We start from the raw sequence: 27940 nt of genomic DNA on the forward strand, positions 1-27940 counted from the left end.
CGCCGCCCGCCCCAACACACGCCCCCGCGGGGCCCAGGTCGGGGGCGCGCGCGGCTTTCTGCGGGGGCCCGCGGCAGCCCCGCGCCCCGGCGGCACCCCGCGCCCCGGCGCCCCGGCTCCCCGGCCGGGCGGCCAGATCCCCGCGCCGCGCGCGCTCCCGAGGGCCGGGGGCGGGGCGGGGCGGGGCGGGGCGGCCGGGGCGGCGGCCGGGGGCGCCCGCTCCTCCCCCTGGGGCGGCCGGGCTGGCGGCGCCGAGCCCCCTGCGCGCGGCACATGGGGCGCCTGACCGAGGCGGCGGCGGCGGCGGGCGGCGGCGGCGGCGCTTCGGCTGCGCGCTCGGCGGGGCCCCCTCCCGCTCCCCTTCCCCCGGCTCCCACCGCCCCCGGGTGCACGGCCACCATGGCGTCCAGCGAGGAGGACGGCAGCAACGGCGGCGCCTCGGAGGCCGGCGAGGAGAAGGAGGCCCCCGGCAGGCGGAGGCGCCTCGGCTTGTTGGCCACCGTCTGGCTCACCTTCTACAACATCGCCATGACCGCGGGGTACGTGCGCCGCCGGGGCCCTGGCCTGCCTCGGTCCGCGGCCCCGCGCGGCTGCCCCCCGACACTCAGCGCTCGGGGCGCCGGCTGGGCTGCGGGCGCTCGCGGCGGCGCGGAGGGGGCCGGGGAGGGGGCCTGGGGGCGGAGGGCGCGCGGGGGCGTCCGGGGGGGCGCGGAGCGGGGAGGGGGCGCGGCCGGCGGCGCGGGGGAGGGGCTAGGGCGCCGCGGCGGCCGGCGGCGTTGAATGGAGCGGAGCGGGGCGGGGCGGGGGGGACGGGGGGGCCCGGGCCCTGCTCGCCCGGCATTGCCTAATACGGTGCACGGCGTGGCGCGGCGGCCCGGGGCGCGGGCCGGAGGTTAAGTATAGACCCGGGCAGGAATGCGGGGCCGACCGGCGGGGGAGGCGGCTTCGGCCCGGCCGCCCCGGGCGCCGCCGCCTGCTGCTGCTGTTGAAGAAACGCCCGTGTCCGGCGGCCCCGCGCCCGGAGCTGTCGGGCCGGTGCCCGCTGCCTGGCGCCGCACCGCACCGCGCAGCGCAGAGCGCTCTGAACCGCCAGTGCCAGCACGAGCGGCTTCGGGTTGGGTGTTTGTTCGTTTTTTCCCCTGAGCCCCAGAACTTCTTCCTGGGGACAGTATTCTCGAAACCCTGCCGCATCGGAGCGTGGCCCTCGAGCCCAGCATCTCTGTGGGCCGGTGCTCCCCGAGTCCCTGAGCTCTTCCTTCCGACGTTGAGTAGGACTTAGAAGTTAAGGTCACGCCACGACTAGCCCTGCAGAGAGCTGTCAAAGTGACACTTCTGTGTCGATCGCTTTGCGGGACCTGTTGGGAAAATGCTCTGCTGTTTCTAAAACGCATGGTCTTTTTAAGAACTTACTGTCTCATGGAGTATTAATGCATAGAAGTGTGGGGGAATGTCTGGCATCTTACACTCTCCCCGGGGCGTATACTCTATACTCTATACAGAATAAATAGTTTGACCCAGTACTGAGTCCCTATGAGGCGTTCGGTGTAACCCTGAATACCAAATACGGTTCACGAACAATACGAGGATTTACCATGTGCCAGGTACTGGGTTGATTACTTTAATTGTACCATCTCAATTTTAGTTCTCTACCATCCCGTGACGGGGTACATGATACTACATTTGACAGGCCAGGAAACTGAGGCACAAAGAGGTTAAGTATGTTGCTCAAGATCATGCAGCCAGCAGGTGTCAGACTTGGATTTCAGCCTAGACAGTCTGACTCCAGAGACCTGCTACTTCTTTGCCTTTAGGCTTTACTGAATTTTATAATCTTGAAAGAGAAAAATAATACACTGAGAAAAACTGGGGAATAGTTGAGTACCCACCGTGCTACTGTCTTTTTTTTTTATTTTTATTTTTTTAATTTTTATGATAGTCACAGTGAGAGAGAGAGAGGCAGAGACACAGGCAGAGGGAGAAGCAGGCTCCATGCACCGGGAGCCTGATGTGGGACTCGATCCCGGGTCTTCAGGATCGCGCCCTGGGCCAAAGGCAGGCGCCAAACCGCTGTGCCACCCAGGGATCCCTATTTTTATTTTTTATTTTTAATTTTTATTTTTATTTATTTATTTTTTTTGTGCTACTGTCTTAGGGACAGTGGGAACTGATAGGATTTTCTCTCCCGTGAGAGTCTTACGCGGTTAATATTTTTGGGATACCTGCCTTTAACTGGTCTGCTGTTCCTTTCTATCTAGTGCACTCTCCCTTCTGAAAACCAGGTTAACCTTTTAAAAGTGAAAATCAGTGCATAACTCTAGTTAAAAGCCTTCAGTGACTCCCCATTACCTCTGCTGTAATCCAAGGGATTAGGCTATATGTCATTCAGGGGCCTTTGCAATTTGCTCCCCTATTTCCCATTCCAGTTTTACTGCGTTTGAAATCAGCTGTAACTCATAATGTGGGCAAAGCACCACACATTTTTATTTTCACCACTCTCTCTGTTCTTGCTCAGGCTGTTCACTCTTCATATAATATCCTCCTTGTTCCTCGTATGATATCTAAATCAAGCCATCCTCTGAAGGTTTCTAGGTCTCCCACCCTATCTGGAACAGAATTAAATGCTCCCTCCTTTGTGTTCTCACACTTCCTATCTTTCCTACCTGCCCAGCAAGTTACTGCGTGTCTGAAACTTATCTGTCTCCCTACCTATTTTGGGAAGGTCACTTTTCATTTTCATCTCTGTTTAAAAGCAAGGTAACCAAAATGGAATAATCCATGTAACCTTTTGGAGGCTTTCTAGAGTCCTTGAGATTTGAAGAAGGAATAGGATTAGCATATGTGGAGGGTAGATATTTCAAGTGAGATAAATTCTAGAAATAGGCATGAGATGCAAGAAAGCTTGGTATATTCTCTTGACCTATTTGGAGGGTGATGTTGGAGAACAGTGGTAAATGAGGTTGTGGTGTGTAAAGTGGGACACCGAGGTATACATTGAATAGTATGGATAGCAGAAGGTTAGCTGAGGTGCTTTTTGTTCATTTACCTTGCTTATTTTGTTTTTCTCTTTTAGCAGAACTCTGAAGTATGTTAAATTTTTATAATAGTTTTGAAAACAATAATAGGTGAGAAGTCTACATAAATGTAGAAAAAGAACTTGCCTAATTCTATAAGCTTAGCATGACCTTTTGTTTTTTGTTATATTTAGTGTGAGTATCTAACTTCCTTCAGGCTTTCACTCAAATCTCCATTTTTAGGGAGGCCTTCCTAGCGCTCTTCATGCAGAAAGCATATACCCCATTATGCTATCATTCCTCCTGCCTGCTTTGTTTTTCTCATTGCGCTTATTGTCATAAACGTAGTAATTTGTCTTGTTGCTTATTGTCCTCATGTCCCACATTAGAGTGTCACCTCCTAAATGTACTTATAAAGCACTGTAGTTAGGGTGTCTGCCCTATTACATATTCTATTTTCACCTAATATTCTACCAAATATTTCTGCATAGTTTTCATAAATGTATTATTTCATGGCTATAGAAGAGTGTATAGAGTTAATGCACAATAACAGATTAGATCATTCCCTTAATGACATTTGCTTTTACTTGTTTCTTTTAAATTAGTTGCTTAGGATAAATTCCCAGGAGTGGAATTACACCTTTAAAGGATGTGAGGATTTTTATGGTACTTGTTCATAACAGGTACTTGACCAGAGAAGTATTTCTCTCTCTCTCTCTCTTTCTCTCTCTCATTTTTTTTTTCAAAGACTTTTGAGCCCGTATGTGTCAAGTGCATCATCCTTGGTCAAATGAGAGACATAAGATAAATATTTTAGGCTCTGTCCTTGAAGAAGTGTAACCCAGGGGCATTTGTATATTGCAGTGAAAGAATGAGATAAGTGCTCGACAGAGGTGACAGAGGTGACAGGTCAGACAGGTAGAGGGAATCAGAGAGAGCTTTGTGGTGAAGATCATAGCGTTTCAACTGAGCTTTGAAGGATGAGTAGGATTTGATAGGCATGAATGAGGAAACAGCGTGACTTAAGGTACAGAGATGTGACATTCCTAGACATGTTGCTGAGGTGATCGCAATTGGGCCTGAAGTGTGTGTGTGTGGGGGTGAAGCTGAATGGGAAGCCTGGACCATTGCACAGGGCCTTAAACGCCTGGCCAACATGTTTGGGTTTTAGTCTGTAAATACCACAATGAGGTGTTGGTTAAAGGCAGTACTTTACTCCTTTTTAGCTCAGAGGACTAGTAACCTCAGAGAAGTTACTTAACCTCTCTGACCTTGAGTTTTCTTATCTGTAAATTAAAACACTACTTTGCTAGATTATTACAAAGAATAAAAAGATCATGGATATGAAGTGATCAGTAAGGTGGTTGATAGACAAAGAGAAACTATTTAAGATGTTTTCAGAGTATACATAGTGTGGGTTGTTAGAGCACCAGACCCAGGGTTCAGACATATACTTTGCCCAAAATGTTAAATAGACATGTTTAATCTCTGAGGAGGGTAGTTCTGTTTTATGGACCTTGTTTATCCAACTTGTTTATCCATTCATCTGTTGATAGACGTTTCGGTTCTTCCCAGTTTTTGGCTGTGACAAAGCTGTGAGCGTTCACGTGCAAGTCTTTGGACATATGCTTTCATTTTTCTTGGGTGAATATCTTTGAGTGGAATGGCTGGGTCAATGGTAGTCACATTCTTGATTTCTTAAGAAACTGTCCAGCTTTGCCAGAATGATTATACCATTTTACAGCCCTGTGGGCAACGAATGAGAGCTGCTATACATCCTACCCACACTTGATATTGATCAGTCATTGTAATTTTAGACATCTAAGAGGTGTATTGTGTTATCTCTATTGTGATTTTATTTTGCATTATCCTGATGACTGATGACGCTGAACATCTGTTTATGCATTTACTTACCAATTGTGTGTCTTTTCTGGCATAGTGTCTTTTCAAATCTTCTTTGCCCAGTTTTTTTTTTTTTTTTTTTTTTAAGAATGAAGCTGTTTGATTTTCTATTACTGAGTTCTGAGAGTTTTTTACATGGTATGGATATAGGTCTTTACAGATATGTAATTTGTAAATATTTTCTCTAGTTGTGGCTTGCTTTTTTTTACATGGTATGGATATAGGTCTTTACAGATATGTAATTTGTAAATATTTTCTCTAGTTGTGGCTTGCTTTTTATTCTCTTCAAAGAGCAGGAGGTTTTATTCTAAATGGAATTCAGTTTATCTTTTTTTTTTTTTTTGTGAACCTTTCAGTTTAACTCCATTGTCTCGAATGTCTATGTGCATTACCTTGAAACACATATTGGCTGCTAAATAAAAATTTTAATTTAGTCTAGGAAAGGAGGTTTACAGGTATCAGTGAACAATACATGAAAGTATGGATGTGGGCAGCCCCGGTGGCACAGTGGTTTGGTGCCGCCTGCAGCCCGGTGCTGCCTGCAGCCCAGGGTGTGATTCTGGAGACCCGGGATCGAGTCCCACGTCGGGCTCGGTGTATAGAGCCTGCTTCTCTCTCTGCCTGTGTCTCTGCCTCTCTCTCTCTCTCTCTCTCTCTCTCTCTCTGAATAAATAAATAAATAAAATCTTAAAAAAAAAAACAAGAAAGTATGGATGCTATGAATGTCAAAGACCATCTCCGGTAGGAGCTTCCAAATGGTGATTTTATTGAAGGTATCAGGAAGAAATGACATTAGAATATCACCATTTTTCAGCAACTGCTGAAATAATGGATCTGAACAATGATCGGCAGTGAGTGCTAGCATCACAGACAAACGAGAGGGACAGCCAGAAGGTATGTGCTCTTTAGGGAAGTACACAACACAACTTAGGAATTAGCCTCAAATGTGACTCTATCTGACAAGCCAGGAACTGTCAACACGAAATAGAGGGAACAGAAGAACATAATAAATGACCCTGGATATCTAATTAGCAAAACCCAGACTGAGGGTAACTTTCCAGGACAAACCACTCAGTGTCCTGGACAGACAAATTTCACAAGAAAGAGAGAAGGAGAGATGAGATGAATGGATAGAGGGAGGGAGGGGAAACCTATAGATTAAAAGAGTCGTTGAAAGGCATAGCAACTACTTACAACATGTGAACTTTATTTCAATCGTGATTTTTAAAAATTATGAAACAATTGAGAAAATTCATAACCTGACTCTGTTTTGTGATCTGTTACTGACTTTTTACGTGGGATGGTGGTATTATGGTAATGTTTATCAAAAGCTTTTTATTATGAATTAAACTACAAAATGTATGAGATTTCCTTCAAAACAATGAGGGGAAGGGATGGTAAGGAGAAAAGTGAATAGAGGCTTGGATAATGCTTGAATCGGGGGAGTGGGTATTTGGGGGTTCCTCGTACCATTCTCTGTATCGTGTATGTGCGAAGTTGTTCATAATTAAAATCTAAAAAGAAGTGCTGGAATAAAAAAGATACAGGTGTAGAACTTGGTGTAACCAAGTTCCTTATGGAGCAGGTTGTCTCCAAGAAACTTCAGGAGTGAAAGAAGCACCAGAGACAGCTAGAAGAAAGAACTCCTCTGATAAGATTTTTCAGGGTCATCATAGCGTAGTGACATGGTAAGGAAGGCCTGGTGTTTAGTGAATTGTGGCACATACCTCCTGTTGTAGCACTATTTAGTTTTATCCACTTACTAATTTAATAGTTCTTTGAGGCAAGGACTAGGTTTTATTTATTTCTCATTTCCCAACATGTAGCACACTTTCTGGCTTAGCAATAAATGTTGAACGTGAAGATGAATGAATTAAGCAAGTAAGCAGTCTTTTACGTATAAAGCACACGTTTATATATTTTCCAAAGACAGTACTTTCTCAAGGACTGAGCATAGCTATCTCGGTTCATATTTGGATTATCAGTCGCTCTGGCCTATTTTTTAAAAACAGGATTTCTAAAAAAAGAATTCCCAATTGCAGAAGCTCTCATCGCTTTTGCATTTTTTTAAAATTACAATTGCTAAATGATGAATGTAGGAAGTCTGAAGTTAGTTAAATGGAGGGTCCTTGTGGGAGACTTTGACTGTCATCCTGTTGTGACGGTGGGTTTAGTGACCACTGATTAGTTCAGATTAGCTCCTGGCCATATTGACTGAAAATAGATGAGAAGTTAGGATAGATGTCTCTGTGGTCCTTTCTAACCTCACCCAGAGTGTTAATTTCTTTTATTTTGAACAAGTTTGTTATTGGTGTTAAAATAGTATACTAGGTGGTACAATACTGCCACCTATGGAACAGCAGTAAAATTTGTGACCATGTTATAACACATGGATTTTTATATCTTGGTATTTCAAAAGAAAACTTGCTGTCTAAATGAATCCTTTAATGAACTCTTTGGTAGGTTAATAATTACCTCTCAAAATGATCTTTTTGGCGTTTTCCTTTTTTAAAAAAAGAGACAAATGTATGAAAAATGTGAATTTAAACAGCTTAATACACTTTTTCTTATTGTTAGTATAGGGACTTAGAATTGAAGATGGTGAAATCATAACACTTTAAACCTGGGAGGCATCTAAATCAGATTGGCCCAGCACAGAATTCGCCCGTGGCCCTCATATGGGATGAAGCCATCAGTTGAATCCAGTAAAGCCAGGGTATCATGGAGAGAGAATAGCATGGGGGTTAAGAGACCTCAGAGGGTCTATTTTTCCCCAGCCCCATTGACTTTAAGACTTGGGGTAAGTCACTTGACATCTCTGCATGGTGACTGTCTCATCTACAACAGTGGCCCTCAAACCTTTTTGATAGCATACTACTATCAGTTAAAATATTTGAGCACAATTTTTATAACTTTTACTTATTTATTTTAAAGATTTTATTTATTTATTTGAGAGAGCATGCATGGGCATGAGCTGGGGGGAGAAGGAGAAGTAGATTTTCTGCTGAGCACAGAGCCCTACTAGGGGCTTGATCCCAGGAGCCTGAGATCACAACCTGAGCCAAAGGCAAATGCTTAACTGACTGAGCCATGCATGCCCCCCTCTTTATAACTTTTAAAATTTACTTGTAATTCAAATATACCAAATACTATGATTAACTAATATCCCAAGGCATGTATATACCTAGAGCCAGACCAGTATAGCATCATGGTACAAGAGTATAGATTCTAAGCAAGAGCTCACTGGTAGGTTTATATCCCGGCCATGTGACCTTTTCTGCCTGTTTCCTCTACAGTAAAATAGGATAATAGCAATCTCTACCTCACAGGGCTTTTGTGAGCGTGAAATATTAATATGTTAAATGTGCATTTAGAACCTTGAGTAGAACATTGAAAGCATTCTGAAAATATGTTATTATCAGCATTGTTGTTATCACTAACTTTTCCATCTTTCAGAGGTCTTGATAATTTCAGATTTTACCTGACTTCTTGTCACACCTCATAGGAACACCCCTGCTTTCCCCTCAGTGTGTGCTGAGGAGGAGTGGAAGTGCCCAGAGCAGAAGTGCCCACTGCCATCTTCTTCTGTTGACCTTGTTGATCACATTCATCATATTCAATCACTAGTTCCTTTGTGGGGAATCTTAAGCCGTTTGTCCATTTTATGAGTGTTCTTTAATTAAAAAGTTAAAACCGTGGCAGCCCAGGTGGCTCAGCAGTTTAGTGCCGCCTTCAGCCCGGGGCCTGATCCTGGAGACCTGGGATCGAGTCCCACGTCGGGCTCCCTGCACGGAGCCCTCTTCTCCCTCTGCCTGTGTCTCCGCCTCTCTCTCTCTCTCTGTGTCTCTCATTAATAAATAAGTAAAATCTTAAAAAAAAAAAGTTAAAACCGTATAATAATGTATTTCATAAACCCATGTAAGTAGACACTTTAGAGACCACCAAATTAAAAGCCTGGGTTAGGTACTCATTTCCGTGGTTGTGTTACTAAAGATTTTAAAAAGTTACAGATGGCACAACTTTTTAAAACTTGAAAGTGCTCTTAAAATTGTGACAAATTCAATTTGTCTTTAGCGGATTGAATATAAGGTGAGAAACTCGGTCTCCACAGGTGTAGCTTGTGTATGAAGTGCCGGTAATTCACAGCACAGAACCTCTGTCATGTAGAAATAGAAGTTGAAAAGGGAAGGCATATGTATTTTGTATTTTGTCCTTTTGTAAAACAACTCTTTGAAAGCAGGCCTAGATCAGACCTTCTATATGTACGCCTTTTGTGGTGATACAATTGTGGTAATAACAATTGTTATTATTTTGTGCAAATTGTAAAAAAATTTAAAAAATTAAAAAATATGAAAGATCTTTATACTTACGTGTAAATATATACTATATATTTAGATTTTTAAAAATATTTTCTTTATTCATGAAAGACCCAGAGAGAGAGGCAAGACATAGGCAGAGGGAGAAGCAGGCTTCCTGTGGGGAGCCCAATGTGGGACTTGATCCCAGGACCCTGGGATCACAACCTGAGACGAAGGCAGATGCTCAACCACTGAGCCACCCAGGTGTCCTATACTATATATTTGTGTATGTACACACACACACACACACACAGCTTTTTACCATAAGAAATATATAATTATGGGATGCTTTATAATGACCTCAATTGGGTATATAATTTCTTCAGTCTGTCAGTTCACCTGCTGAAACCAAACATGAAATGGACATTGACATTTGAATCCAGTTGATCTCCAATATGTTCTATTCATCCCCTCGAAGAAGGGTCAGTGTAAAAACCATGTCATTTTTTCCAGTGGATTTTGTTAAAAAGAATAATGAACTGAGAATGTAATAAAACATACATATTATTACTATAAATTATGCCATTTCCTTTCAGGAAGATCCCTGGTATTCATTTTTATAGAACTTTACAAAACACTTTTATTTTTTCTAGGTGGTTGGTTCTAGCTATTGCCATGGTACGTTTTTATATGGAAAAAGGAACACACAAAGGTTTATATAAAAGTATTCAGAAGACACTTAAATTTTTCCAGACATTTGCCTTGCTTGAGGTAAGTTTTCAGTGATGCTATTTTTCCGTTGTACTATTTATTTGAAAAATTATTTGTTGAGCAAAATCAATCTTATTTTTCTGATGACATATATCACCTTCAAATTTGTAGAAAACCAGCATTCACGGGTTTATTTTATGTTGCATGCTATTGACTTGTGATTTTTTTTTTTATTTGCTTACAGATAGTCCACTGTTTAATTGGTGAGTTTCTGATTTAATTTTTATAGTCGATATAAATTGCCTTTAGGGCAATGGTTGACTTGTTTTTCTCTTTAAGGGATTGTACCTACTTCTGTGATTGTGGCTGGGGTCCAAGTGAGCTCAAGAATCTTTATGGTGTGGCTCATTACTCACAGTATAAAACCAGTAAGTGACACTAACGCTTTCTCTTTGTGAGCCTGCAGGAAAGTTTTTTATTAATAGGAATCTAAAATACCAATGTTGCTATAATTCAGGAAGCAGAACCACTAGACAAAAAAGGGCTGAGTTTGGATTTAAGTGTGACTGTACATTGACTTAGCACATTAGTAGAATGACTTTGAAACACAAGCAAAACTAAATATTCATATCCATTTTCTATTCTCCTCTGATGTTTCCCAGTTTTAAAAATTAATATTCATATTCTGTCAAACAGCGGAAAATTTTATATGGATGTATATTCTCTTTGATTATGTATTGAAGTCGCCGGTATAAACAGTATATTTTTCCTCATTCGCCATGGAGTATTGTAGCAACAGGCATAAAAAGCAAATGTAGTTTCATAGATCTGAGCAAACGGGAAAGACTAAATGAAAAGTTGGAAGGGCTGAGGAACTTAGGGGAAATTAGCATATTATTTATTGAGGCATGACAGGAGACAGACCTGAATCTAATTAATGGCTTAAACCCTTCTAGACAAACAAACACCATGCTCGCTATGTGAAGACACTGGGCCTTTTAAACCCATGACAGAAACATTTCCCAGATGGGCCCTTCTGACCTTCTGACAGCCTCCAGCGTCTCCTGTCTACTTGAGGACAGATCTCTGGCCTCCTTTCCATTCCTGAGATGCCTTTCTTGTCCTTAGCCTGCTTGACATGATACCTCACTCCCTTCCCCTGCCTGCTGGACGTCCTGGCCCCTGTCTGTGTGGGGACAGATCCCTGCCCTTGTGCCCTCTTTCCACTCTGCACGTTAGCCGTCCTGACTAGCGTCTTTCACTGGGCTTCCTCAGCCCACCTGGCCCCTCACGAGTGACTGCCATGCACTTAGCAGTGAGCGCATGCCACGTGCAGAACCAGACTCATTCAGATCGCCGCGTGCTTTACAAGCAGGAGTCGGACATAAACAGAATCAAAGAAAGACTGTTCCAGACAGTGAGTGACTGTAATAGCTGGGCCAGGACTACAAAGAGTCTGAAGACTGAGGAAGAAGAAAGACCAGACAGGATGGCCAGCGTCAGCTGCAGAAAAGAAGTCAAAGAGATTCTAATGGGTTGCCAGTGCCCAGGAGAAAAAAAGACCCACCTGCTCTTTTTTTTATCCTCCAAAGGATCTCTGTCTTAGTATTACTACTCAGTTTTCTCAAACAACAGTTTCTTTCTGGCACCATTCCGCTCCTCGTTATTAATTCAGCCAACATTTATTCAGTGCCTTCTATACACCTGACACTGTGCTTATGTCTGGATTTATTTGAAATGGATAGGGCACTTCCAGCTCTAGTGGGTACTGGTTGGGGGGGCAGTCAGACAGATGTTGAATCATTCAGCAAACACTAACTGCACAACTGTTCTATGCCTGAGACTATGCTAAGGATCTGACAGTTAATAATAGAAATACAGTTCCTGCCTTGTGGATCCTGTAATTGGGAGAGACAGTAAGCGAGTAGTTGCACAAATACAGTTGACCGTGAACACCATGTGTTTGAACTGCATGTGTTCGCTCATAGATTTTTCTTTTTATAGATTTTTTCTGATACAGTACAATACGATAAGTGTATTTTCTCTTGATTTTTAATTAAATTTTCTTTTCTCTAGCTTGCTTTATTATAAGAATATAACATGTAATACATATAACATGTAAATATGTGTTCACATGTAAACATGTGTCAACTGTTTCTATGTTATTGATAAGGCCTCTGGTCAACAGTAGGTTATCTTCTGTTAAGTTTTTGGGGAGTCAAAACTTATGTACAGGTTTTTTGACTACGCAGCAGGGGTTGGTGCTCCTAACCCTCATGTTGCTCAGGGGTCAACTATAATCATTTCATTATATTAGTTTTAGAGCTTTGAAATAAGAAATGAATATGTTTCGGGCAGCCCCGGTGGCGCAGCGGTTTAGCGCCGCCTGCAGCCCAGGGTGTGATTCTGGAAACCCGGGATCGAGGCCCACATCGGGCTCCTTGCATGGAGCCTGCTTCTCCCTCTGCCTGTGTCTCTGCCTCTCTCTCTCTCTCTCTCTCTCTGTGTGTGTCTCTCATGAATAAATAAATAAAATCTTTAAAAAAAAAATGAATATGTTTCAAAGTGTACCTGGGGACTTAGCCTGGCCTAGGAGGGAAGGAAGGCTTCCCTGAGGAAGAGATGTGTAAGGAGAGTCGAGAGCACCAGTGGATGCACAAGTCAGGCAGGCAGACTTTAATACAAATTGGCAAGTGTTAGAATATGGACATGAAAAAGGAAAGTGAGCAAGTAAATGGTCAGGGCAAAAGGTGGGACATGGGAAAAGGTTTCCAGAGGGCATGATGCTTTAGCAGGATCTTACAGGGTGAGAAATAGGGTGGTAACTAATAAGGGAGTAAGTAGCGTTCTAACTGGGGGGAAGAGCGTGTTCTGGAAATAATACAAAGTTGGTGTCACTAGAGAGAGAGAGGCGGTAGTGGGAAGTTGAACAGATGAAGTTGGAGAGATTTCTGAGCTCAGATTGATCGTCGAGAACCTTGAATACAATCCTTTTCTCCTGTTAGGCAGCAGGACTGCCAAAGAAGCTTTTAAATCACAGGACCACTGCTTCCAAATGCATTTTTGTTTGTTTTGCTTTTAAGAGAAGACTTTCTTCCATGAAGAGAATAACGAGTGGAGAGACTATTTATTTAGAAGGCTGTTAGAGTAGTCTGGGTGAGAGACCATGAGGCCCTGAATTCAGATGGTGGTAATAGGACAAAAGGCGAATGGGCAGGTGCAGTAGCTGGTGCTCCAGTAGGATGGGTACAGCCAGACAAGCCATAGAAAGTTGGGGCATCAGATTGTTCCCACTCTGGTTTTGAGGGGCTGATGTCCTAGGATGGTTACGTCAGCGGCCAGAGAGAAGGCTGAGAAGGAGAAACCATTAGAAATTTGACCATTTCCGTGTCTAGGACATATTTGTGCGTGTCATGAATTACGTAACGGTCACTGTGTTGAGGTTTCTGTCTTGCCTCTGTCTACCCCTGACATTCCAGTGTAATCAAAGACACATAGTAAATAATTAAAGTATACTCTTCTTGGCGAAAAATGTTCAGGGTTGAACGACACTGTGGATTTCTCTGTGATTCTGCAGATCCAGAATGAGGAGAGCGTGGTGCTTTTTCTGGTCGCGTGGACTGTGACAGAGATCACTCGCTATTCCTTCTACACATTCAGTCTTCTCGACCACTTGCCATACTTCATTAAATGGGCCAGGTGGCGATGTCTTGCAGTTTAGTTTCTGACTAGTGCATGCGTGTTTTCTGTGCTGAGCTAACACCAGAGAAGGAAAATTTGTGTCTTAGCACCATGATGCCAGGATGCTGGGTGTTTTTTTTTTTTTTTTTTTCTCTTAGTAATATTAAAACTTGAATTCTAAAGTCTTAATTTAATGACCAGAGAGAAATCATATTAATGTATTCTGATTTTGAGTAAAATCAGTGCCAGACAAGTTAGATCAGTATCCTTACCCAACCTGAATTGGTCATTCATTTTTCTCTGAAAGCAAAATATACAATATTTTTTAATCATATAGGTAAATTCTGTGCCAAAATATGGCATTTTGTCTGAATGACTTAAATTATTTTAATAATTAGTATCCACAGTTTTTAGTATCCTATGTATACAGTGTCAGCTTCTTTGGTGTCTTAAGTAGCAGAGACATTTTTAAAAGTCACACTTAAGCTGTATTTTTTGGAATGTGGACAAAATATATATTACAAGGGTTCTAAATGTATATATCCTAAAGAAACAATTTTTAAGGCAAAAAGATTTTTTTTTTTAAAGTTTGAAGGCCTTGAGCAGCTGATATTTTACAGTTATAAAAGCAAGACTGTTCTTTGAAGAACAGATCATAAGCCAGCATAGATTTGTTCCTTTTGTTCTCGGTGTTATACTCACATCCACAACAATACGTGTTGTGTAACGACGGCATACCTGAGATGCAAGTTTGAACACAAGAAAAGCTCTGTCCTCTCAAGACATAAGAGACCAAAAAATAAAACCACTAACAGACATGTGAGATGCCAGATAGTGGGAAGTTGCAAGGAGACAATTTGGGTAAGAGGGCTGTATCCCATCTGTGTCTGTCTCCTACATGTCTGTTCCACATAGGTAAGGTAAAAGGGTTTGAGGATATTTTCATTCTTTAAATTGTTTTGTTAAACTACAGAAGTAATATGTTTTCACTGTAAGAAGCTCAAAAAAGTACAGAAATATATAGAATCAATATGGAAATTTCCTATTTATACTCCTCCCTCACCTACTCCCTTTCTTGGAGGGAAAAAGTTTAGAGTTTAACCATCCAGACTTTTTCGTATTAACAAAACTGAACACAAACATGAGTTTCTAAAAACATAAGCAGAATGACATTATATTTGCTTTTTGTTTATATATCTTGGAGCTTTTTTTTTTAAATCAAAGCAGGAATATTTAGATCTAGCTATAACCTAATGCTGCCCAATGTTCTATAGTATGACTTACCACTTCTCTGTTGCCAGAATTTAGATCATTTCCAGTTTGCTAATATTATAAATCCTGTTTTGAGATATTATAAACAATACTATATCCATATTTTTAGTTTTTAAAACTCTGATATTTAGATTAACACATTCCTAATTTGTTTGAAGGTAACATACAACCAGTGTCAGATTTGTTTTTACTGCGCTACTGTTTATATATGTTAGGTTGATTTTATTCTTACTGTAACTGAACACTTTTTCACTTTGAGTAGTTCGGCCTTTCACACAGTTGGCAGTTTGGAGTATCGCCGGACTAATCCTAGAATGCATCTCAGTGCATCTCGTGTCTTGCATGACCTCAGTCTTCTGGATCTCTAGCACCTTTGAAAATACTAATTCATGATATAATCTCATTTGCCATATAAAAAAAATTTATTTGCAGAAGATAACGATCTTCAATGTTTTGTCTGTCTGCCTTTTGGAATGCATTTTGCATGTCTTGAATTTCTGAAAAAGTTCAAAACATGTTTAAATTTGCTGTTTAGAAATCCTTTGTCAATTGCATTAGTGTTAAACCAAGTACTGTAAGATCTTTCAACTTTGAAATGCACATGTTAGCATAATACATGTCAGTTCATCATAATCATGAGTAATTGTATTTCATGTCAAAAATCTTAAAAGATCCCGACCATTTATATATATTTGCCAACCTTATTAAAAAACCCAAAATAATATTTATGTTTATATTCAAATGTTGAAGCTGTCATTCTCAAATAAAACTTTACAATAAGAATGACTTCTTCTTTATAAATAGCTGGCTTACTGTGACTAGTTTGAATATACTTCAATTCCATTTATGTGTTAGAAATGTTCCTAGAAAAGTCCACTGAATAGGCACTTATATGTTGTTATGTTTTATGTTAATTTATGTTTTAATTTCAAAAATGCATTCCCTTAAAAAATTTTTAGACAGCAATTAGGAATCTTTAAGGAGGAATTCTTTTTCTGAATAGGTAGTTAAATTGCTCACGCTGCCATCAAAACTTGCAGTTTTTTTTTTTCTCTTCGCAGTATTAAAACAATTTTTTTAAAGTGAAAAGAAAGTGAATTATATACTTTGTTCTTATTGCATTAAGAATAATCAGTGGCTGAAGGCTTTAAACTAGTTTATTCTAGGAGATAAATATTTTTTTCTGTGGAAGAATAGTGCTTCCAGAAAAATCATCGGAGAGTCACACAAAGTTGAAAAACTGTGTAACTAAGTTTAAAAGTTTTACTTGAGGGATCCCTGGGTGGCGCAGCGGTTTGGCGCCTGCCTTTGGCCCAGGGCGCGGTCCTGGAGACCCGGGATCGAGTCCCACGTCGGGCTCCTGGTGCATGGAGCCTGCTTCTCCCTCTGCCTGTGTCTCTGCCTCTCTCTCTCTCTGTGTGACTATCATAAATAAATAAAAATTAAAAAAAAAAATTTAAAAAAAAAAAAAAAGTTTTACTTGAGAAGGGATTAAAAAATGTTCAGTTATATGATCTTTACATTGAGTTAGGAAATTAAGATTAGAAACGAGTGATTTAAATAATATACAAAAAACTACACAAAACTAGTAATGATATACCCACGGCAAGGAGGGATAGACAGGGACAGTAAAAGGATCATTCATCTTTTCTTTTACCCCTGAATTTATTTTGGCAACTACTTTTGTTCCACCACCGTCTCTTACTGGTGTGTATCCTTGACAAAATAAATAATAAAATGACTTTTAAGTTGCCTCCACATTTCTGCTATACTAATATTTCTTTACCGATATCTTAATGCCAACAACATGATGAAATCAAATACAGATTAATTTGATTTCTGTCCTTTTCTACCAAGATTTTCACCTTTATTTTCTGTGGTAACTGCCTTGGAGAAAAATGATTTTCTTTAATGGAGAAGTGTTGTTGCCTTGGGTCCTCGAAGCTCTTCCTGCTAGAGGCCTATAGAGGCCTGCAGAGTGTTCCCCTCACTGTAGTCATGAATGATGGCTGGTCCGCTCTATGTGGGAGACCTTGCCACAGCCCAGATGAACAGGCTCTGATTCTGGATTTTGAATAGAACTTTCTCCACTCTGTTTTAAGCAAACTGTTCCTTTATTGTGGGAATTTTCAAAACAACTTGTTTTACCTATTTTGTTATGAGAGCAGTTTTAGACAATATATTCATTAAGTACTGATAATTTAGTATTATTTATATATTAAATATGCTAAATATATTTAGTATATTTATATGTTAATATATAAGTATATATTTAGTAGTATTTCAGTTTTCTGAAATAGAAATTAATTTTCTTTTAATTGGTAACTGCAAAGAAGCTTCCAAATGCCTCCAAGAACCACTTTGGTAATTTTAAGATTTAGATATAAAATTAGGATCATAACTGGTCTTTTAAAGGACAGCACTTGATCAATAAATGCTGAAAGGAAAAAAAGAACAAACCACTCAGTTTTGATTCCAGGTGTCAAAGAAGTTACCTTTACAATACCTTATAATACTTATAGGTACTTTACAATATAGTATTTACAGCATTTACATCCTTTACAATACACACTACATATACATTAACACATATACCACTGTTTCAGTACTGTAAAGTTGTCTTATTTTATTAATATCTTACTATCTAATATAGAAACTGCTATGATAAAAAAGGATAATTAAATTTATAAGCAAATGATAACGTAGAAAAAAATTAACCTTCTGTGAGAGACACTGTAAATATGTGTGTTTTTAAGTTTAAAGACAATAAGTAGCCAAAGAATGATATCAACTCCAGTCATTCTTTTTTTTTTAAATTTTTTTAATTTATTTTTTCCAGTTATTCTAAAAGAGTAATTTTCTGGGGTCTTTCTTGTTTTCAGATACAATTTTTTTATCATCTTATATCCTGTCGGGGTTGTTGGTGAACTCCTTACAATATATGCTGCCTTACCATATGTGAAGAAGACAGGAATGTTTTCGATAAGACTTCCTAATAAATACAATGTCTCCTTTGACTACTACTATTTTCTTCTTATAACCATGGCCTCATATATACCATGTAAGTATGTGGACATTAGTACTCTGATTTAGCGTGTGCTGCAAACGTGTCTGTAAAAATATCATGGTTTAATGATATTTAAACTAGTTTATCACTAGTTTAATAAGCAAGGAGACCTGATGACTTACAAATACATCAAAACCTCTGTTCAGGGGCAGCCTGGGTGTCCCAGTGGTTTAGTGCTGTCTTCAGCCCAGGGCGTGGTCCTGGAGTCCTGGGATTGAGTCCCATGTTAGGCTCCCTGCGTGGAGCCTGCTTCTCCCTCTGCCTGTGTCTCTGCCTCTCCCTCTGTGTCTCTCATGAATAAATAAATAAAATCTTAAAAATAAAAAACCTCTGTTCAACCCCACATGTATTCATAATTTAAAATAATGGAAGAGTGAGTCAGAAAGGACTCTTTCCTAATTAAAAGGAAATAGGTAAGTAAATTAATACACAAATGATTGCCTTCTCAGAATCATTTAAAGAGAAGCTGAATATGACTTTTTTTTTAAAAAAGAGCACACATCAGCGAACCGTTTGCCAGCATTATTTATCTAAAGATAAACATTTTGTCCAAGAAAATATCAGGTCATTTCTGTCTAACCCTTGAGCATGTACTTGGAAAAGTTATTTAGGAATACCTTTTAGTCTCATGTGTGTTGCTCTACATATTAGAAAATAATGAAACTGCTTTCCTTAAAATATTTTGAATAACTCAACCCCTTCATTAATTTCTCATCACCTCTTAAGAGTTGCTGTGAATTGATGAAGCTTTACTCACCTCACATAAATGCCAATAGTGGTATTTTTTTTTAGGTCAAATTTTGATAGTCACTAGCAGGGAATATGGGTAAAGCAGGGCTGTTATTTACCCTTCTCAATGAAATTGGAGACTGGTACCAGTGAGAAAATAAGAAAAGTTTATAGTATCTAAGATCTGCATCGACATGATATTTAGGTAAAATGTAAAAAAAAAATTTTACATAAAATATTTTATGTAAAGAGAGTGAGCATTAAACTTGGCTAGTCCCTTGAAGCCTCCAACTTTTAAACTTTTTCAAAATCAAAGTTGACCTGATGGTCACACTGTTTTCATTTCCCTCATCTTCAGTCATTTCGGCCTGACTCTCATCAGATTATCCACCAGGGGCAGTTCAGGAGGGCCCAGGGTGGTCACCCACAGGGCTTGTTTGCACCCTTTGCTTCCCCAGGATCCGGCGAGGGGCCCCAGGTGTGGAGCAGAGCAGGGCTGGCTTCTGTTCATATTGCAGCTCTAGGTTTGGGTATTGGATTCCCCTCTTCTTTACGACTACTGAGGCATCTCCACGGAAACCCAGGGCCCAACAGGTCATGGCTTGAAAATATCAAACCAATAACTTGGCTGTGTGTTTTCAGGTATCCTGGGAGACGTAGACTCTGGCCTGTGTCAATAGCAGCTTCTCAGTTCATCGTAGCTTTAAGTATGTTTTACCTGAGTATGTTTAGGCTTCTGAGTATGGTATGATGATTACATTTATCAAAATGGGTATACCTAAATTTATTAATTTCCTTAAAGATTTTTTTAAACATTATTTATTCATGAGAGAGGCAGAGACACAGGCAGAAGGAGAAGCAGATTCCCTCCAGGGAGCCCAATGTGGGACTCGATCCCGGGACTCCAGGATCACGTCCTGGGCTGAAAACAGACCCTCAACCATTGAGCCACCCAGGCGTCCCTGGTAGTACCTAAATTTAAAGAAATAGGGATCCCTGGGTGGCGCAGCGGTTTGGCGCCTGCCTTTGGCCCAGGGCGCAATCCTGGAGACCAGGAATCGAGTCCCACGTCGGGCTCCCGGTGCATGGAGCCTGCTTCTCCCTCTGCCTGTGTCTCTGCCTCTCTCTCTCTCTCTGTGACTATCATTAAAAAAAAAAAAAAAAAAAAAAGTTTAAAGAAATAAACTCTGTTGTGAATTTTTATTCCATTTGGACTAAGTTCCAAAAATAGTTCACCAAAGTTGCCTAAGCGAGATATTCAGAGGCTTTTTTGGTTATTAAGTTAATTGATTTTAATCCTGTCCATCATTCTCAGAAACATTTTTACATTTGTATTGTTTATAGCTGCTAATTTGTTCATCCACTAACATTTACACAGTAAAGCACTATAATAGAAGCAAACTTGAAGTAATTCTTCAAATTTAAAAGGGCAGATGACCATTTATCTAACTGATTTAACACACACATGTAAGTGTGTTTTTAACAGAATAGCCGTATACCCAGCCAAGAGGGGCTCCTGTTCTGTACCCTGATTTAGAGGACCCTATTCTGGCCCTCCTCTAATCACTCCTCCACCAGGCTTCCCCTCCTCCTTCTAGACCACATTCTAGAAACCTGGGACCATGGACTTTACTACCCCGAGGGCACTGACCGTGTGTCTAGGGACTTCACAGAAGCCTTTCCCCTTCTGTTCTCCTGAGGAGTAAACCATGTCCTCAGTGTATGCTTCCCTGAGATCAAGGGGTAGCTGAGGGGCAGCTGTCTGTGAAGGGTATGGACAGAGCTGGGTTGTGTGGGCTTAGATACCTACATGTGTTCATGAGACCCCTCACAGTGCAGGACAGCCAACGGGCTGGAGAGAGGGGGGCAGTTTTCCTTGTGCTGAACATTCTGGCAGTGTTCCAGGTCATTATGAAAGTATATTTATCAAGATACTTAACTTTGCTAAAGAATGCCCAGCAGTTAATGGCATTACAGACATAGTGCAGGTTCAGTTCCAGACCACTACAATAAAACTAATATTGCAATAAAGTGAGTCAAGTGAATATTTTGACTTTCCACTGCATATAAAAGTTAGGTTTACATTATACTATAGTGTGTTAAGTGTGCAATAGCATCAGTGTGCACGCCTTGATTAGAACATATTTTTTTTATTGCTAACTGCTCACCGTCATCAGAGCTTTTGGTGATTCATTACCACTGATCACAGATCACCGTGACAAGTACAATAATAATGAAAAAGGTTGAAGTATCAGGGGATTCCCCAAAATGTGACACAAGAGACGAAATGAGCAAATGGCTGTTGGAAGAATGGTGCTAGTAGACTTGCTTGAGGCAGGATTACCACAAACCTTCAATTTGTAAAAAACGCAATAAAAGGAGGCAAGCCTGTGAAACGCGTAGGCATATGGTGTGCAGGCCTCCACTTGTACTCTTAGCCTGAGCTCTATAAATGTCCGGGGAAGGGGGGGTGCTGTGGTGGGAGATGGTGTGCTTACCCTCAACAGCTGCTAACATGTAAGAGGTTCCAAGTATAAATAATTTTCAACAGTATTCTTTGTTTTCTCTCTTCAAATAGTGTTCCCACAACTCTACTTTCATATGTTACGCCAAAGAAGAAAGGTGCTTCATGGAGAAGTGATTGTAGAAAAGGATGATTAAATGATCCCCCTGAACAAGGTGCTTTTTCCAGAATAACCAGGATTACTTGAATCCAAGTTTTAATAACAAGAATAAACAACTTTATGAAATATTACAGATTGTATGATTTCTTAGACTATAACCTGAGATGTGATATTTGCCAATATTTGTCTTCACATTGTGTTAGGTCCATTTTCTATAAAGAACTATGCAAGTATTTACTAGTATTTATTACCAACTCCGGGGAAGGTGATCATTAAAATAATTGGGTGCATGACCTAGGGGGGAAAAAAAACCTTTTTAAAAATTATTACTTTTTTTTTTTTTTGCAGCACATGCTCCAAGGTTTTTAAGTCAATATTTACAAATTAGTTTAATGATTTAACATTGTGAACTTGCCAGTGGTATTTATGTGATATTTATAAATGAAAAAAGTAAATGCAGAATTATAATGACTTGTTAAGAATATATTGATATTTCCTGAACCCAGATCTGTTTCCTACAAGTTATAAGGCAATATTTTTGATTAATAACCATTTTTGGGAGCATGGACATAATTTGCTTTGATAGAACTTTTGATATAGGTAAAGTAGCTGTATAATAAAAATATTCAAGTAGATGTCACAATTGGAAAATATTCTTTGAGTATGTGTCTAGGCTGTTAAAATTACATGTACTGCTAGGCAAATTCATTTTTATTTGGATTAACCTTCAAGGACAACCTTTTCAACTCTAAGGATTTTAAGGGATTAGAAAGAATGCAAGTGTATACTTTGCCTCACTTGTAAAAAACAAATAACATTGGGTCTGATCATAATGTTAGAACTCTGGCGGAGAAAGGCTTCTCTGCACCTGGAATCATCTAATAAAAATCATGTTATGATAATCCCCTTGTGATACTAAGGTAATGAAAAGTTTTGGAGTATGACCTGACAGACTCATTTTATTCTGAATTCCACTGAATTTCAAGCAAAAAGTCTTATAATAAAGCTCCTATCCATGTGCTTAGTAGAAAGACATTAAAAAAAAAAAAAAGAAAGACATACAAAGATACTTTAATACTGCTTTAATTCTTAAGTAGGCCCTTTAAATATTTTTTCCCTTTACTTAGGTAAGGTATGCTGCTTTACGGACCCAGTTTAGAGACAGTATTAAATGTGTGACTTTAAGAGAAAAGGATTTTTTTTTTCCCTACTACAGGTATGGAGGAGAATTTTGGCTTTAAATGTTCTGTATTGTTTACAATCAACATGTACGTAACACATTTCAAAACTGTACCTCCTCAGTTTTCTTCATGTGAAAATTTGCAGTTCAGAATAGTTTTTGCAAACTATCATTTTAGGTAACATGATTTTTAAAAGGTGCTATTTCCTTTATTACATTTTAATATTTCTCTGCAGCTGAATGTTTTAACCAGCCTGTGTATTCTCTGTATGAGGTTACTAATTCTCAAAATGCCAGTGTTCATTCTGCTCTCACAGTGTTTGATCCGTTTTTATCTTGAATTTTTATATGGAAGAAATTTGGGGGGAAGAGTTGTTCCCTTTGGTACCATAGTATAAGAAGTTCATTTACATCTTGATCCTGTTAGATGCCTGTCTTATGAAAAATATTTTAAATGCTGTTCCCAAAACTTGTGTTAATTCAACCTGTACTCCCTTCAAGCATCTGTAATAACTCTTTATTTCCTTCAGTTGTAGAATATCCTGAAGTAGGAATTGTGATTAATAAAAACGAAAATGCATCAAACTACTATTTAGTGACCTTTGTTGGCATAGTACCCCTAAACTTTAGATTTAGTTTATCTTCAGTATCTTTGATACTCAACTAATTCTAAACTATCCTGTGTGTAGAAAACAGAGTGATTAAATGAGAGTTTGATTTGAGAGACAAAGTATTTGAAATTCCTTTGCACTTGTTTCCTGCGCCTGCACCTTTTAGAATTCTCCCCAAGTCTTCCCCACTTTCCTTTTTCAATAAGCAAACCAGGACATGAATCAAACCGAACTTCCATTCAATCCTGTAGCCCGCAGCATTGGAAAAACATTTATCAAGAAATTGTGATACTAGCAACTTTCCTTTATATTTGGTGACATTCCATAAGATTCTGGTCGTTTTTCATTTTTCGTAGTCTTAAAGATATATAATATGTACAGTGCGTGCAAGTCTTTTTTTCCTTTTCCTTTTATAGCCTTATTTTGATATTAATACAACATCCCTGTTATAACTTAATTTTTAGAAGTATGCCAAAATAAACATAAAGTCATTTTCACCGGAAGCTTTTGTTAATTGACCTCTGTAGATTCTCAGGAGCTTTATTTTCTCATCTTTGGATTTGTAAGCATCTATTTCATATGCCACTGTCTCATGGTTTCTGATGACACGTGGCAAGTAATACGGAATCATACAGTAACCTGCCCCACACAAACAGTTATTTTGTGCCATCTGTGTGCCAATTACTGTTGTAGAGAATTGGTTTATTTTTCCTGTCATACCTCTCTCCACCCTGCACACAGTAAGATCTCTCACACAATTGTTAGGTTAGATTAGTTAGGAGATGCCATTGCAAAAAATTATAAAATGTCATGCATTGGTAATCTGATGTGGCAGGATTTTTTGTTTACTTACGTGTATACAAGTGTATTGGTGCCACTAAATAAATAACATTCTGGTTTAAAACTACTTTCAAATAGACTCAAAATCAATTATAGATATGAAATGGATAAAATAAATCATTAAGGCACAAAGAAGGAAGGAAATAACTATAAGAAAAAATAACTATAAAAACCAGCATTTGAATTATTTTTCAGATGAACGTGTAGAACATAGAAGTATTTTCCATTAACCTATATAGTGATCTGGAATATATATACATCCAATAGAAGAAAAAATAAGAACAACACAATTTTGTAGTTTCTAGTATGAAGTCATTGAATGGATTTGAAAATTCAATTTGTTCATGTTTTTAGTCTAGATTTACAAAACAAACTTAGACATAAGTACTTCCTCTAGATATGAAGCTTAAAAATGTATTCTAAAAATATTAGATTTTTTTTAGTGTTCTGATTGACAACTCTAAAAAATATTTTTTATCATTTTTTGGTTTGGACATAATTTTAAACTTAACTGGAAAATTGCAAGGATGCTAGAAAGTGTTCCCTTGAATTCCCCACACCTAACACTGTGCTCCATTTGGTGTAGTGTTCCCTCTCTCCTTCCCCCCCCCTTCATTAATATTTTGTGAGCCATTTGAGAGTAGGTTGAAAACATTAACTTGTGATTACTTCAAAAAATATTTCCTAAGAACAAGAACATCCTCTTAACGCAGCCACAGTACCGTGACCCAAAACAGGAAATTCACGTTGACACAGTACCTTGCGCTAGATGACAGCCGACCTCACACAAACCTCCTTAGCAGTGTTCTGAACAAACACATCCACGTTCACAGGCAGGGTGCAGTCCCAGTTCAGGCGTTACAGTTACTTGTCACCTCTTCCCGTCTAGAGTGGCTCCTTGATTTTTCTTCATGCTTCACAACTTTGGCATTATATTTATTTAGGGGCTCCTGGGTGGCTCAGTTGGGTAAGCGTCTGCCTTCAGCTCAGGTCATGATCTCCCCGCAGGGAGCCTGCTTCTCCCTCTGCCTATGTCTCGCTTTCTGTGTCTCTCATGAATAACATAAAAAAATGCTATTTATTTATTTTAGAATAGTAGAATGTTATTGAAATTAAAAAATGTTATTTATTTGAGAGAGAGAGATCACAAGCAAGGGGAAGGGGGCGGAGGGAGAGGGAGAAGCAGACTCCTTCCTGAGCAGGGAGCCCAAACTGGGGCTTGATCCCAGGACCCCAGGATCATGACCTGAGCCGAAGGCAGACACTTAGTGGACTGAGCCACCCAGGCGTCCTGACTTTGACATTTCCAATAGCACAAGGGAGTTACTTTGTAGAAAATCTCTCAATTTGGATTTCTTTGATGTTTCCCCATGATTATAGACTTAATGTATACACTCTTCAACAGGAGTATAGACTTGCTCCATTTATCAGTGATAACTTGGATGTGTTAGGGTTTCTGTTAATATTTTGGTGACAGGGTAGCAGGTATTTTAGTAATAGAAGACCTTTTGGTCTAATTCTTTAGAGTTGTCTTTGAAATCAGGCACTAGGATTTTTTTTTTACCTGATTAATATGTTTGTCCTCTGATACATGAAGATTAATATCTTTTTAAGGACTTAAAAAGTACTAATTTTTTTTACACATGCAATTTCCGGGGACATTATTAACTCACCTTTATATTGACTTTTATGCCCCTAGACTATAAATTTCTGTAATTAATGTACTTTGGTTTTGCTTAAAATTTCTTAACCACAGCATTCTGTTCTATGCTATTATATACTCTTCCCATGTTATTATTCTACTCAACTAAAATGCGAAGTAACACAAAATTGAGACTGTTGTAGAAATTAATTTTATTTCTTGATTTATGGTAGTGCCATATCCCTATATTTTAAAATGCAGTTTGTACAGTTTGAAAATTAAAAATTATCCTTAAATCCACTTAATGCCTTGTGGTTTTTACTTTGAGGATAATGACAGCAGAAAAATGGTTTTCAGATGGCAGCTTTTATAAGAGTTAACTGAGATCACAGACTCCCTCCCTTAGGTCACACCAATGGCTGTGGAGTGGAGAAGTCTGCATTTTTAGCAAGGTGCGAAGCAGTTCTGGTGCAGGCATTTGAATTGTTTCACCACCTCTGAGGGACACTACGGGAGGGAAGTATATATTCTTTGTTGAGTAAACATTAAGAGAAGGAAAGAAATCATGACCACATTTATTTTAAAGTTCTGTGGAATGGAAACTGAGTTGTTTGAGCACCAATTCCACTCTCATAGTGAATGAAGTGGATTAACTTAAAGCTGTAAATATGTCCGTAGGGCTAAAAAAGAGTACATGGATTTATTTCTTGACAAATAAAAAATGACTATACCTTAGGATATTATTATTAGGTTTTGATGACAAGTTTTTTAAAAGTCTCTCTCATTGGCCCCATCCAGCAGTGGAATAGTGACGAGTGGAATGGTGAAGAATGGGGCATGGGAATAAGACTGTGCTAGATTTGGGGGAAAGTACCTAATTTTCCAAAGTGTCAGAGTCCTCCTTTGTAGTTAAGATGTTGTCTGAATTGCCAATGAGAACATCTATAACTGTAGCACAGAATCTGGCAAATATAAATATTCAATAAATGTTGGTGCTAATGACAATTTGCTTTTTATGGTTCTATAACAAGGGTTTTGTGCCAGATGAATTTCTGCAGTCATACCAAACCCACATTTCTTTTGTAGAATTTCATATCACTTACAGAGAATTGTTTTGGTAAAATTTTCTTTTTTCTATATATTTTCCTTTTTTTTACTGATTTGAAAGATGACTTATATTTTTAAAAAGGTTTTATTTATTATTTATTCATGAGAGACACAGAGAGAGAGGCAGAGACATAGGCAGAAGAGAAGCAGGCTCTGTGCAGGGAGCCCGATGTGTGACTCAGTCCTAGGACCCCAGGATCATGACCTGAGCCAAAGGCAGGCCCCCAACCACTGAGCCACTCAGTCTCCTGAAAGATGACTTATATTTATCAAATTTTCTCATCTTGAGTTAGAAAAAGAAGGGCATAGTTTCATTTAATAGAATGGTGGAAGAGAGCTACCAATAAATTGATCCCTTTTAGGGTATATGAGGTTTCCTGATGGGCATGTCTTTCAATAGTGAGTATATAAAATTAGGCAGAAGCTGTGGTGAGCTATTTTCCAGCCAGCCTGGGCCCCTGGCAGCACTTCCAGGGAAGGAGGAGGGAGATTTTGATTCCCTGACAGGAGTCCCAGGGCTGAGGGCATGTGACCACCTTCCTTAAAACAGGAGATCCTTTTAGAGAATTCCATTATGTCAGCATATCATTCATAATTTGTATGTATGGTATTAACTTAAGAATATAAAAGATTCATAGGTTTCTCAAAAGAATTCCTTAATCAGAATACAATAGAATAATTTTATTCAGAAATACCTCATTAACCTGCCATTGTTAGCAATAGGATGATTTTACAAAAGACTTAAGCTCATCTTAGGAACCCATTTAGAAAGATTAGATGTAAATCTTTGCCATCCCAGATGGTGTGCAAAATCTAGATTATGAATTATCTTGTCATTTCTAATCTGAAAAACTAGATGACCATATTGAAGTCATATGGTCCAGTTGTTACAGTTTTAGATGAGTCAAGTTCATTGGTTTTGGAGAGGCCATGCCAGCTTAGATTGCTGTTTAGAAATGTCAAAATTCAATCAATACAGAATGATGCAGGGTAAAATGTAGGTTTGTCTTTTTCCCTTTGTTCCAATACTTCAGGCATTACTAACAGTTTGGTATCTTTATAGACCTTTATGAAACACATTCACTCTTCCCCTTTACACACACACACACACACACACACACACACACACTGTTAAATAAATGGAAATATGTACAGATTTCATATAATTTTGCTCGTACATTTTAGAGTATTGTATGTACATATTCATGCATGCTATTTCATAATCTGTATTTCTCCATTGATGTACATTTCATTTATAATTTATA

General features: G+C 39.4%; 1 protein-coding gene across 1 annotated transcript; it reads left to right on the top strand.

Annotated features, from left to right (window-relative positions):
* The first annotated feature begins 205 nt into the window (after positions 1 to 205).
* Positions 206 to 23063, top strand: HACD1 (3-hydroxyacyl-CoA dehydratase 1). Its single transcript, XM_041767910.1, has 7 exons — positions 206 to 539; positions 9865 to 9982; positions 10167 to 10185; positions 10262 to 10350; positions 13500 to 13621; positions 17758 to 17936; positions 21250 to 23063. The coding sequence occupies exons 1-7, from the start codon at positions 274 to 276 to the stop codon at positions 21330 to 21332; spliced, it is 876 nt and encodes a 291-aa protein (XP_041623844.1). The 5' UTR covers positions 206 to 273; the 3' UTR covers positions 21333 to 23063.
* The last annotated feature ends 4877 nt before the right edge of the window (positions 23064 to 27940 follow it).

Source organism: Vulpes lagopus, chromosome 8 (genome assembly GCF_018345385.1).
Source record: "Vulpes lagopus strain Blue_001 chromosome 8, ASM1834538v1, whole genome shotgun sequence".
Classification (NCBI taxonomy): domain Eukaryota; kingdom Metazoa; phylum Chordata; class Mammalia; order Carnivora; family Canidae; genus Vulpes; species Vulpes lagopus.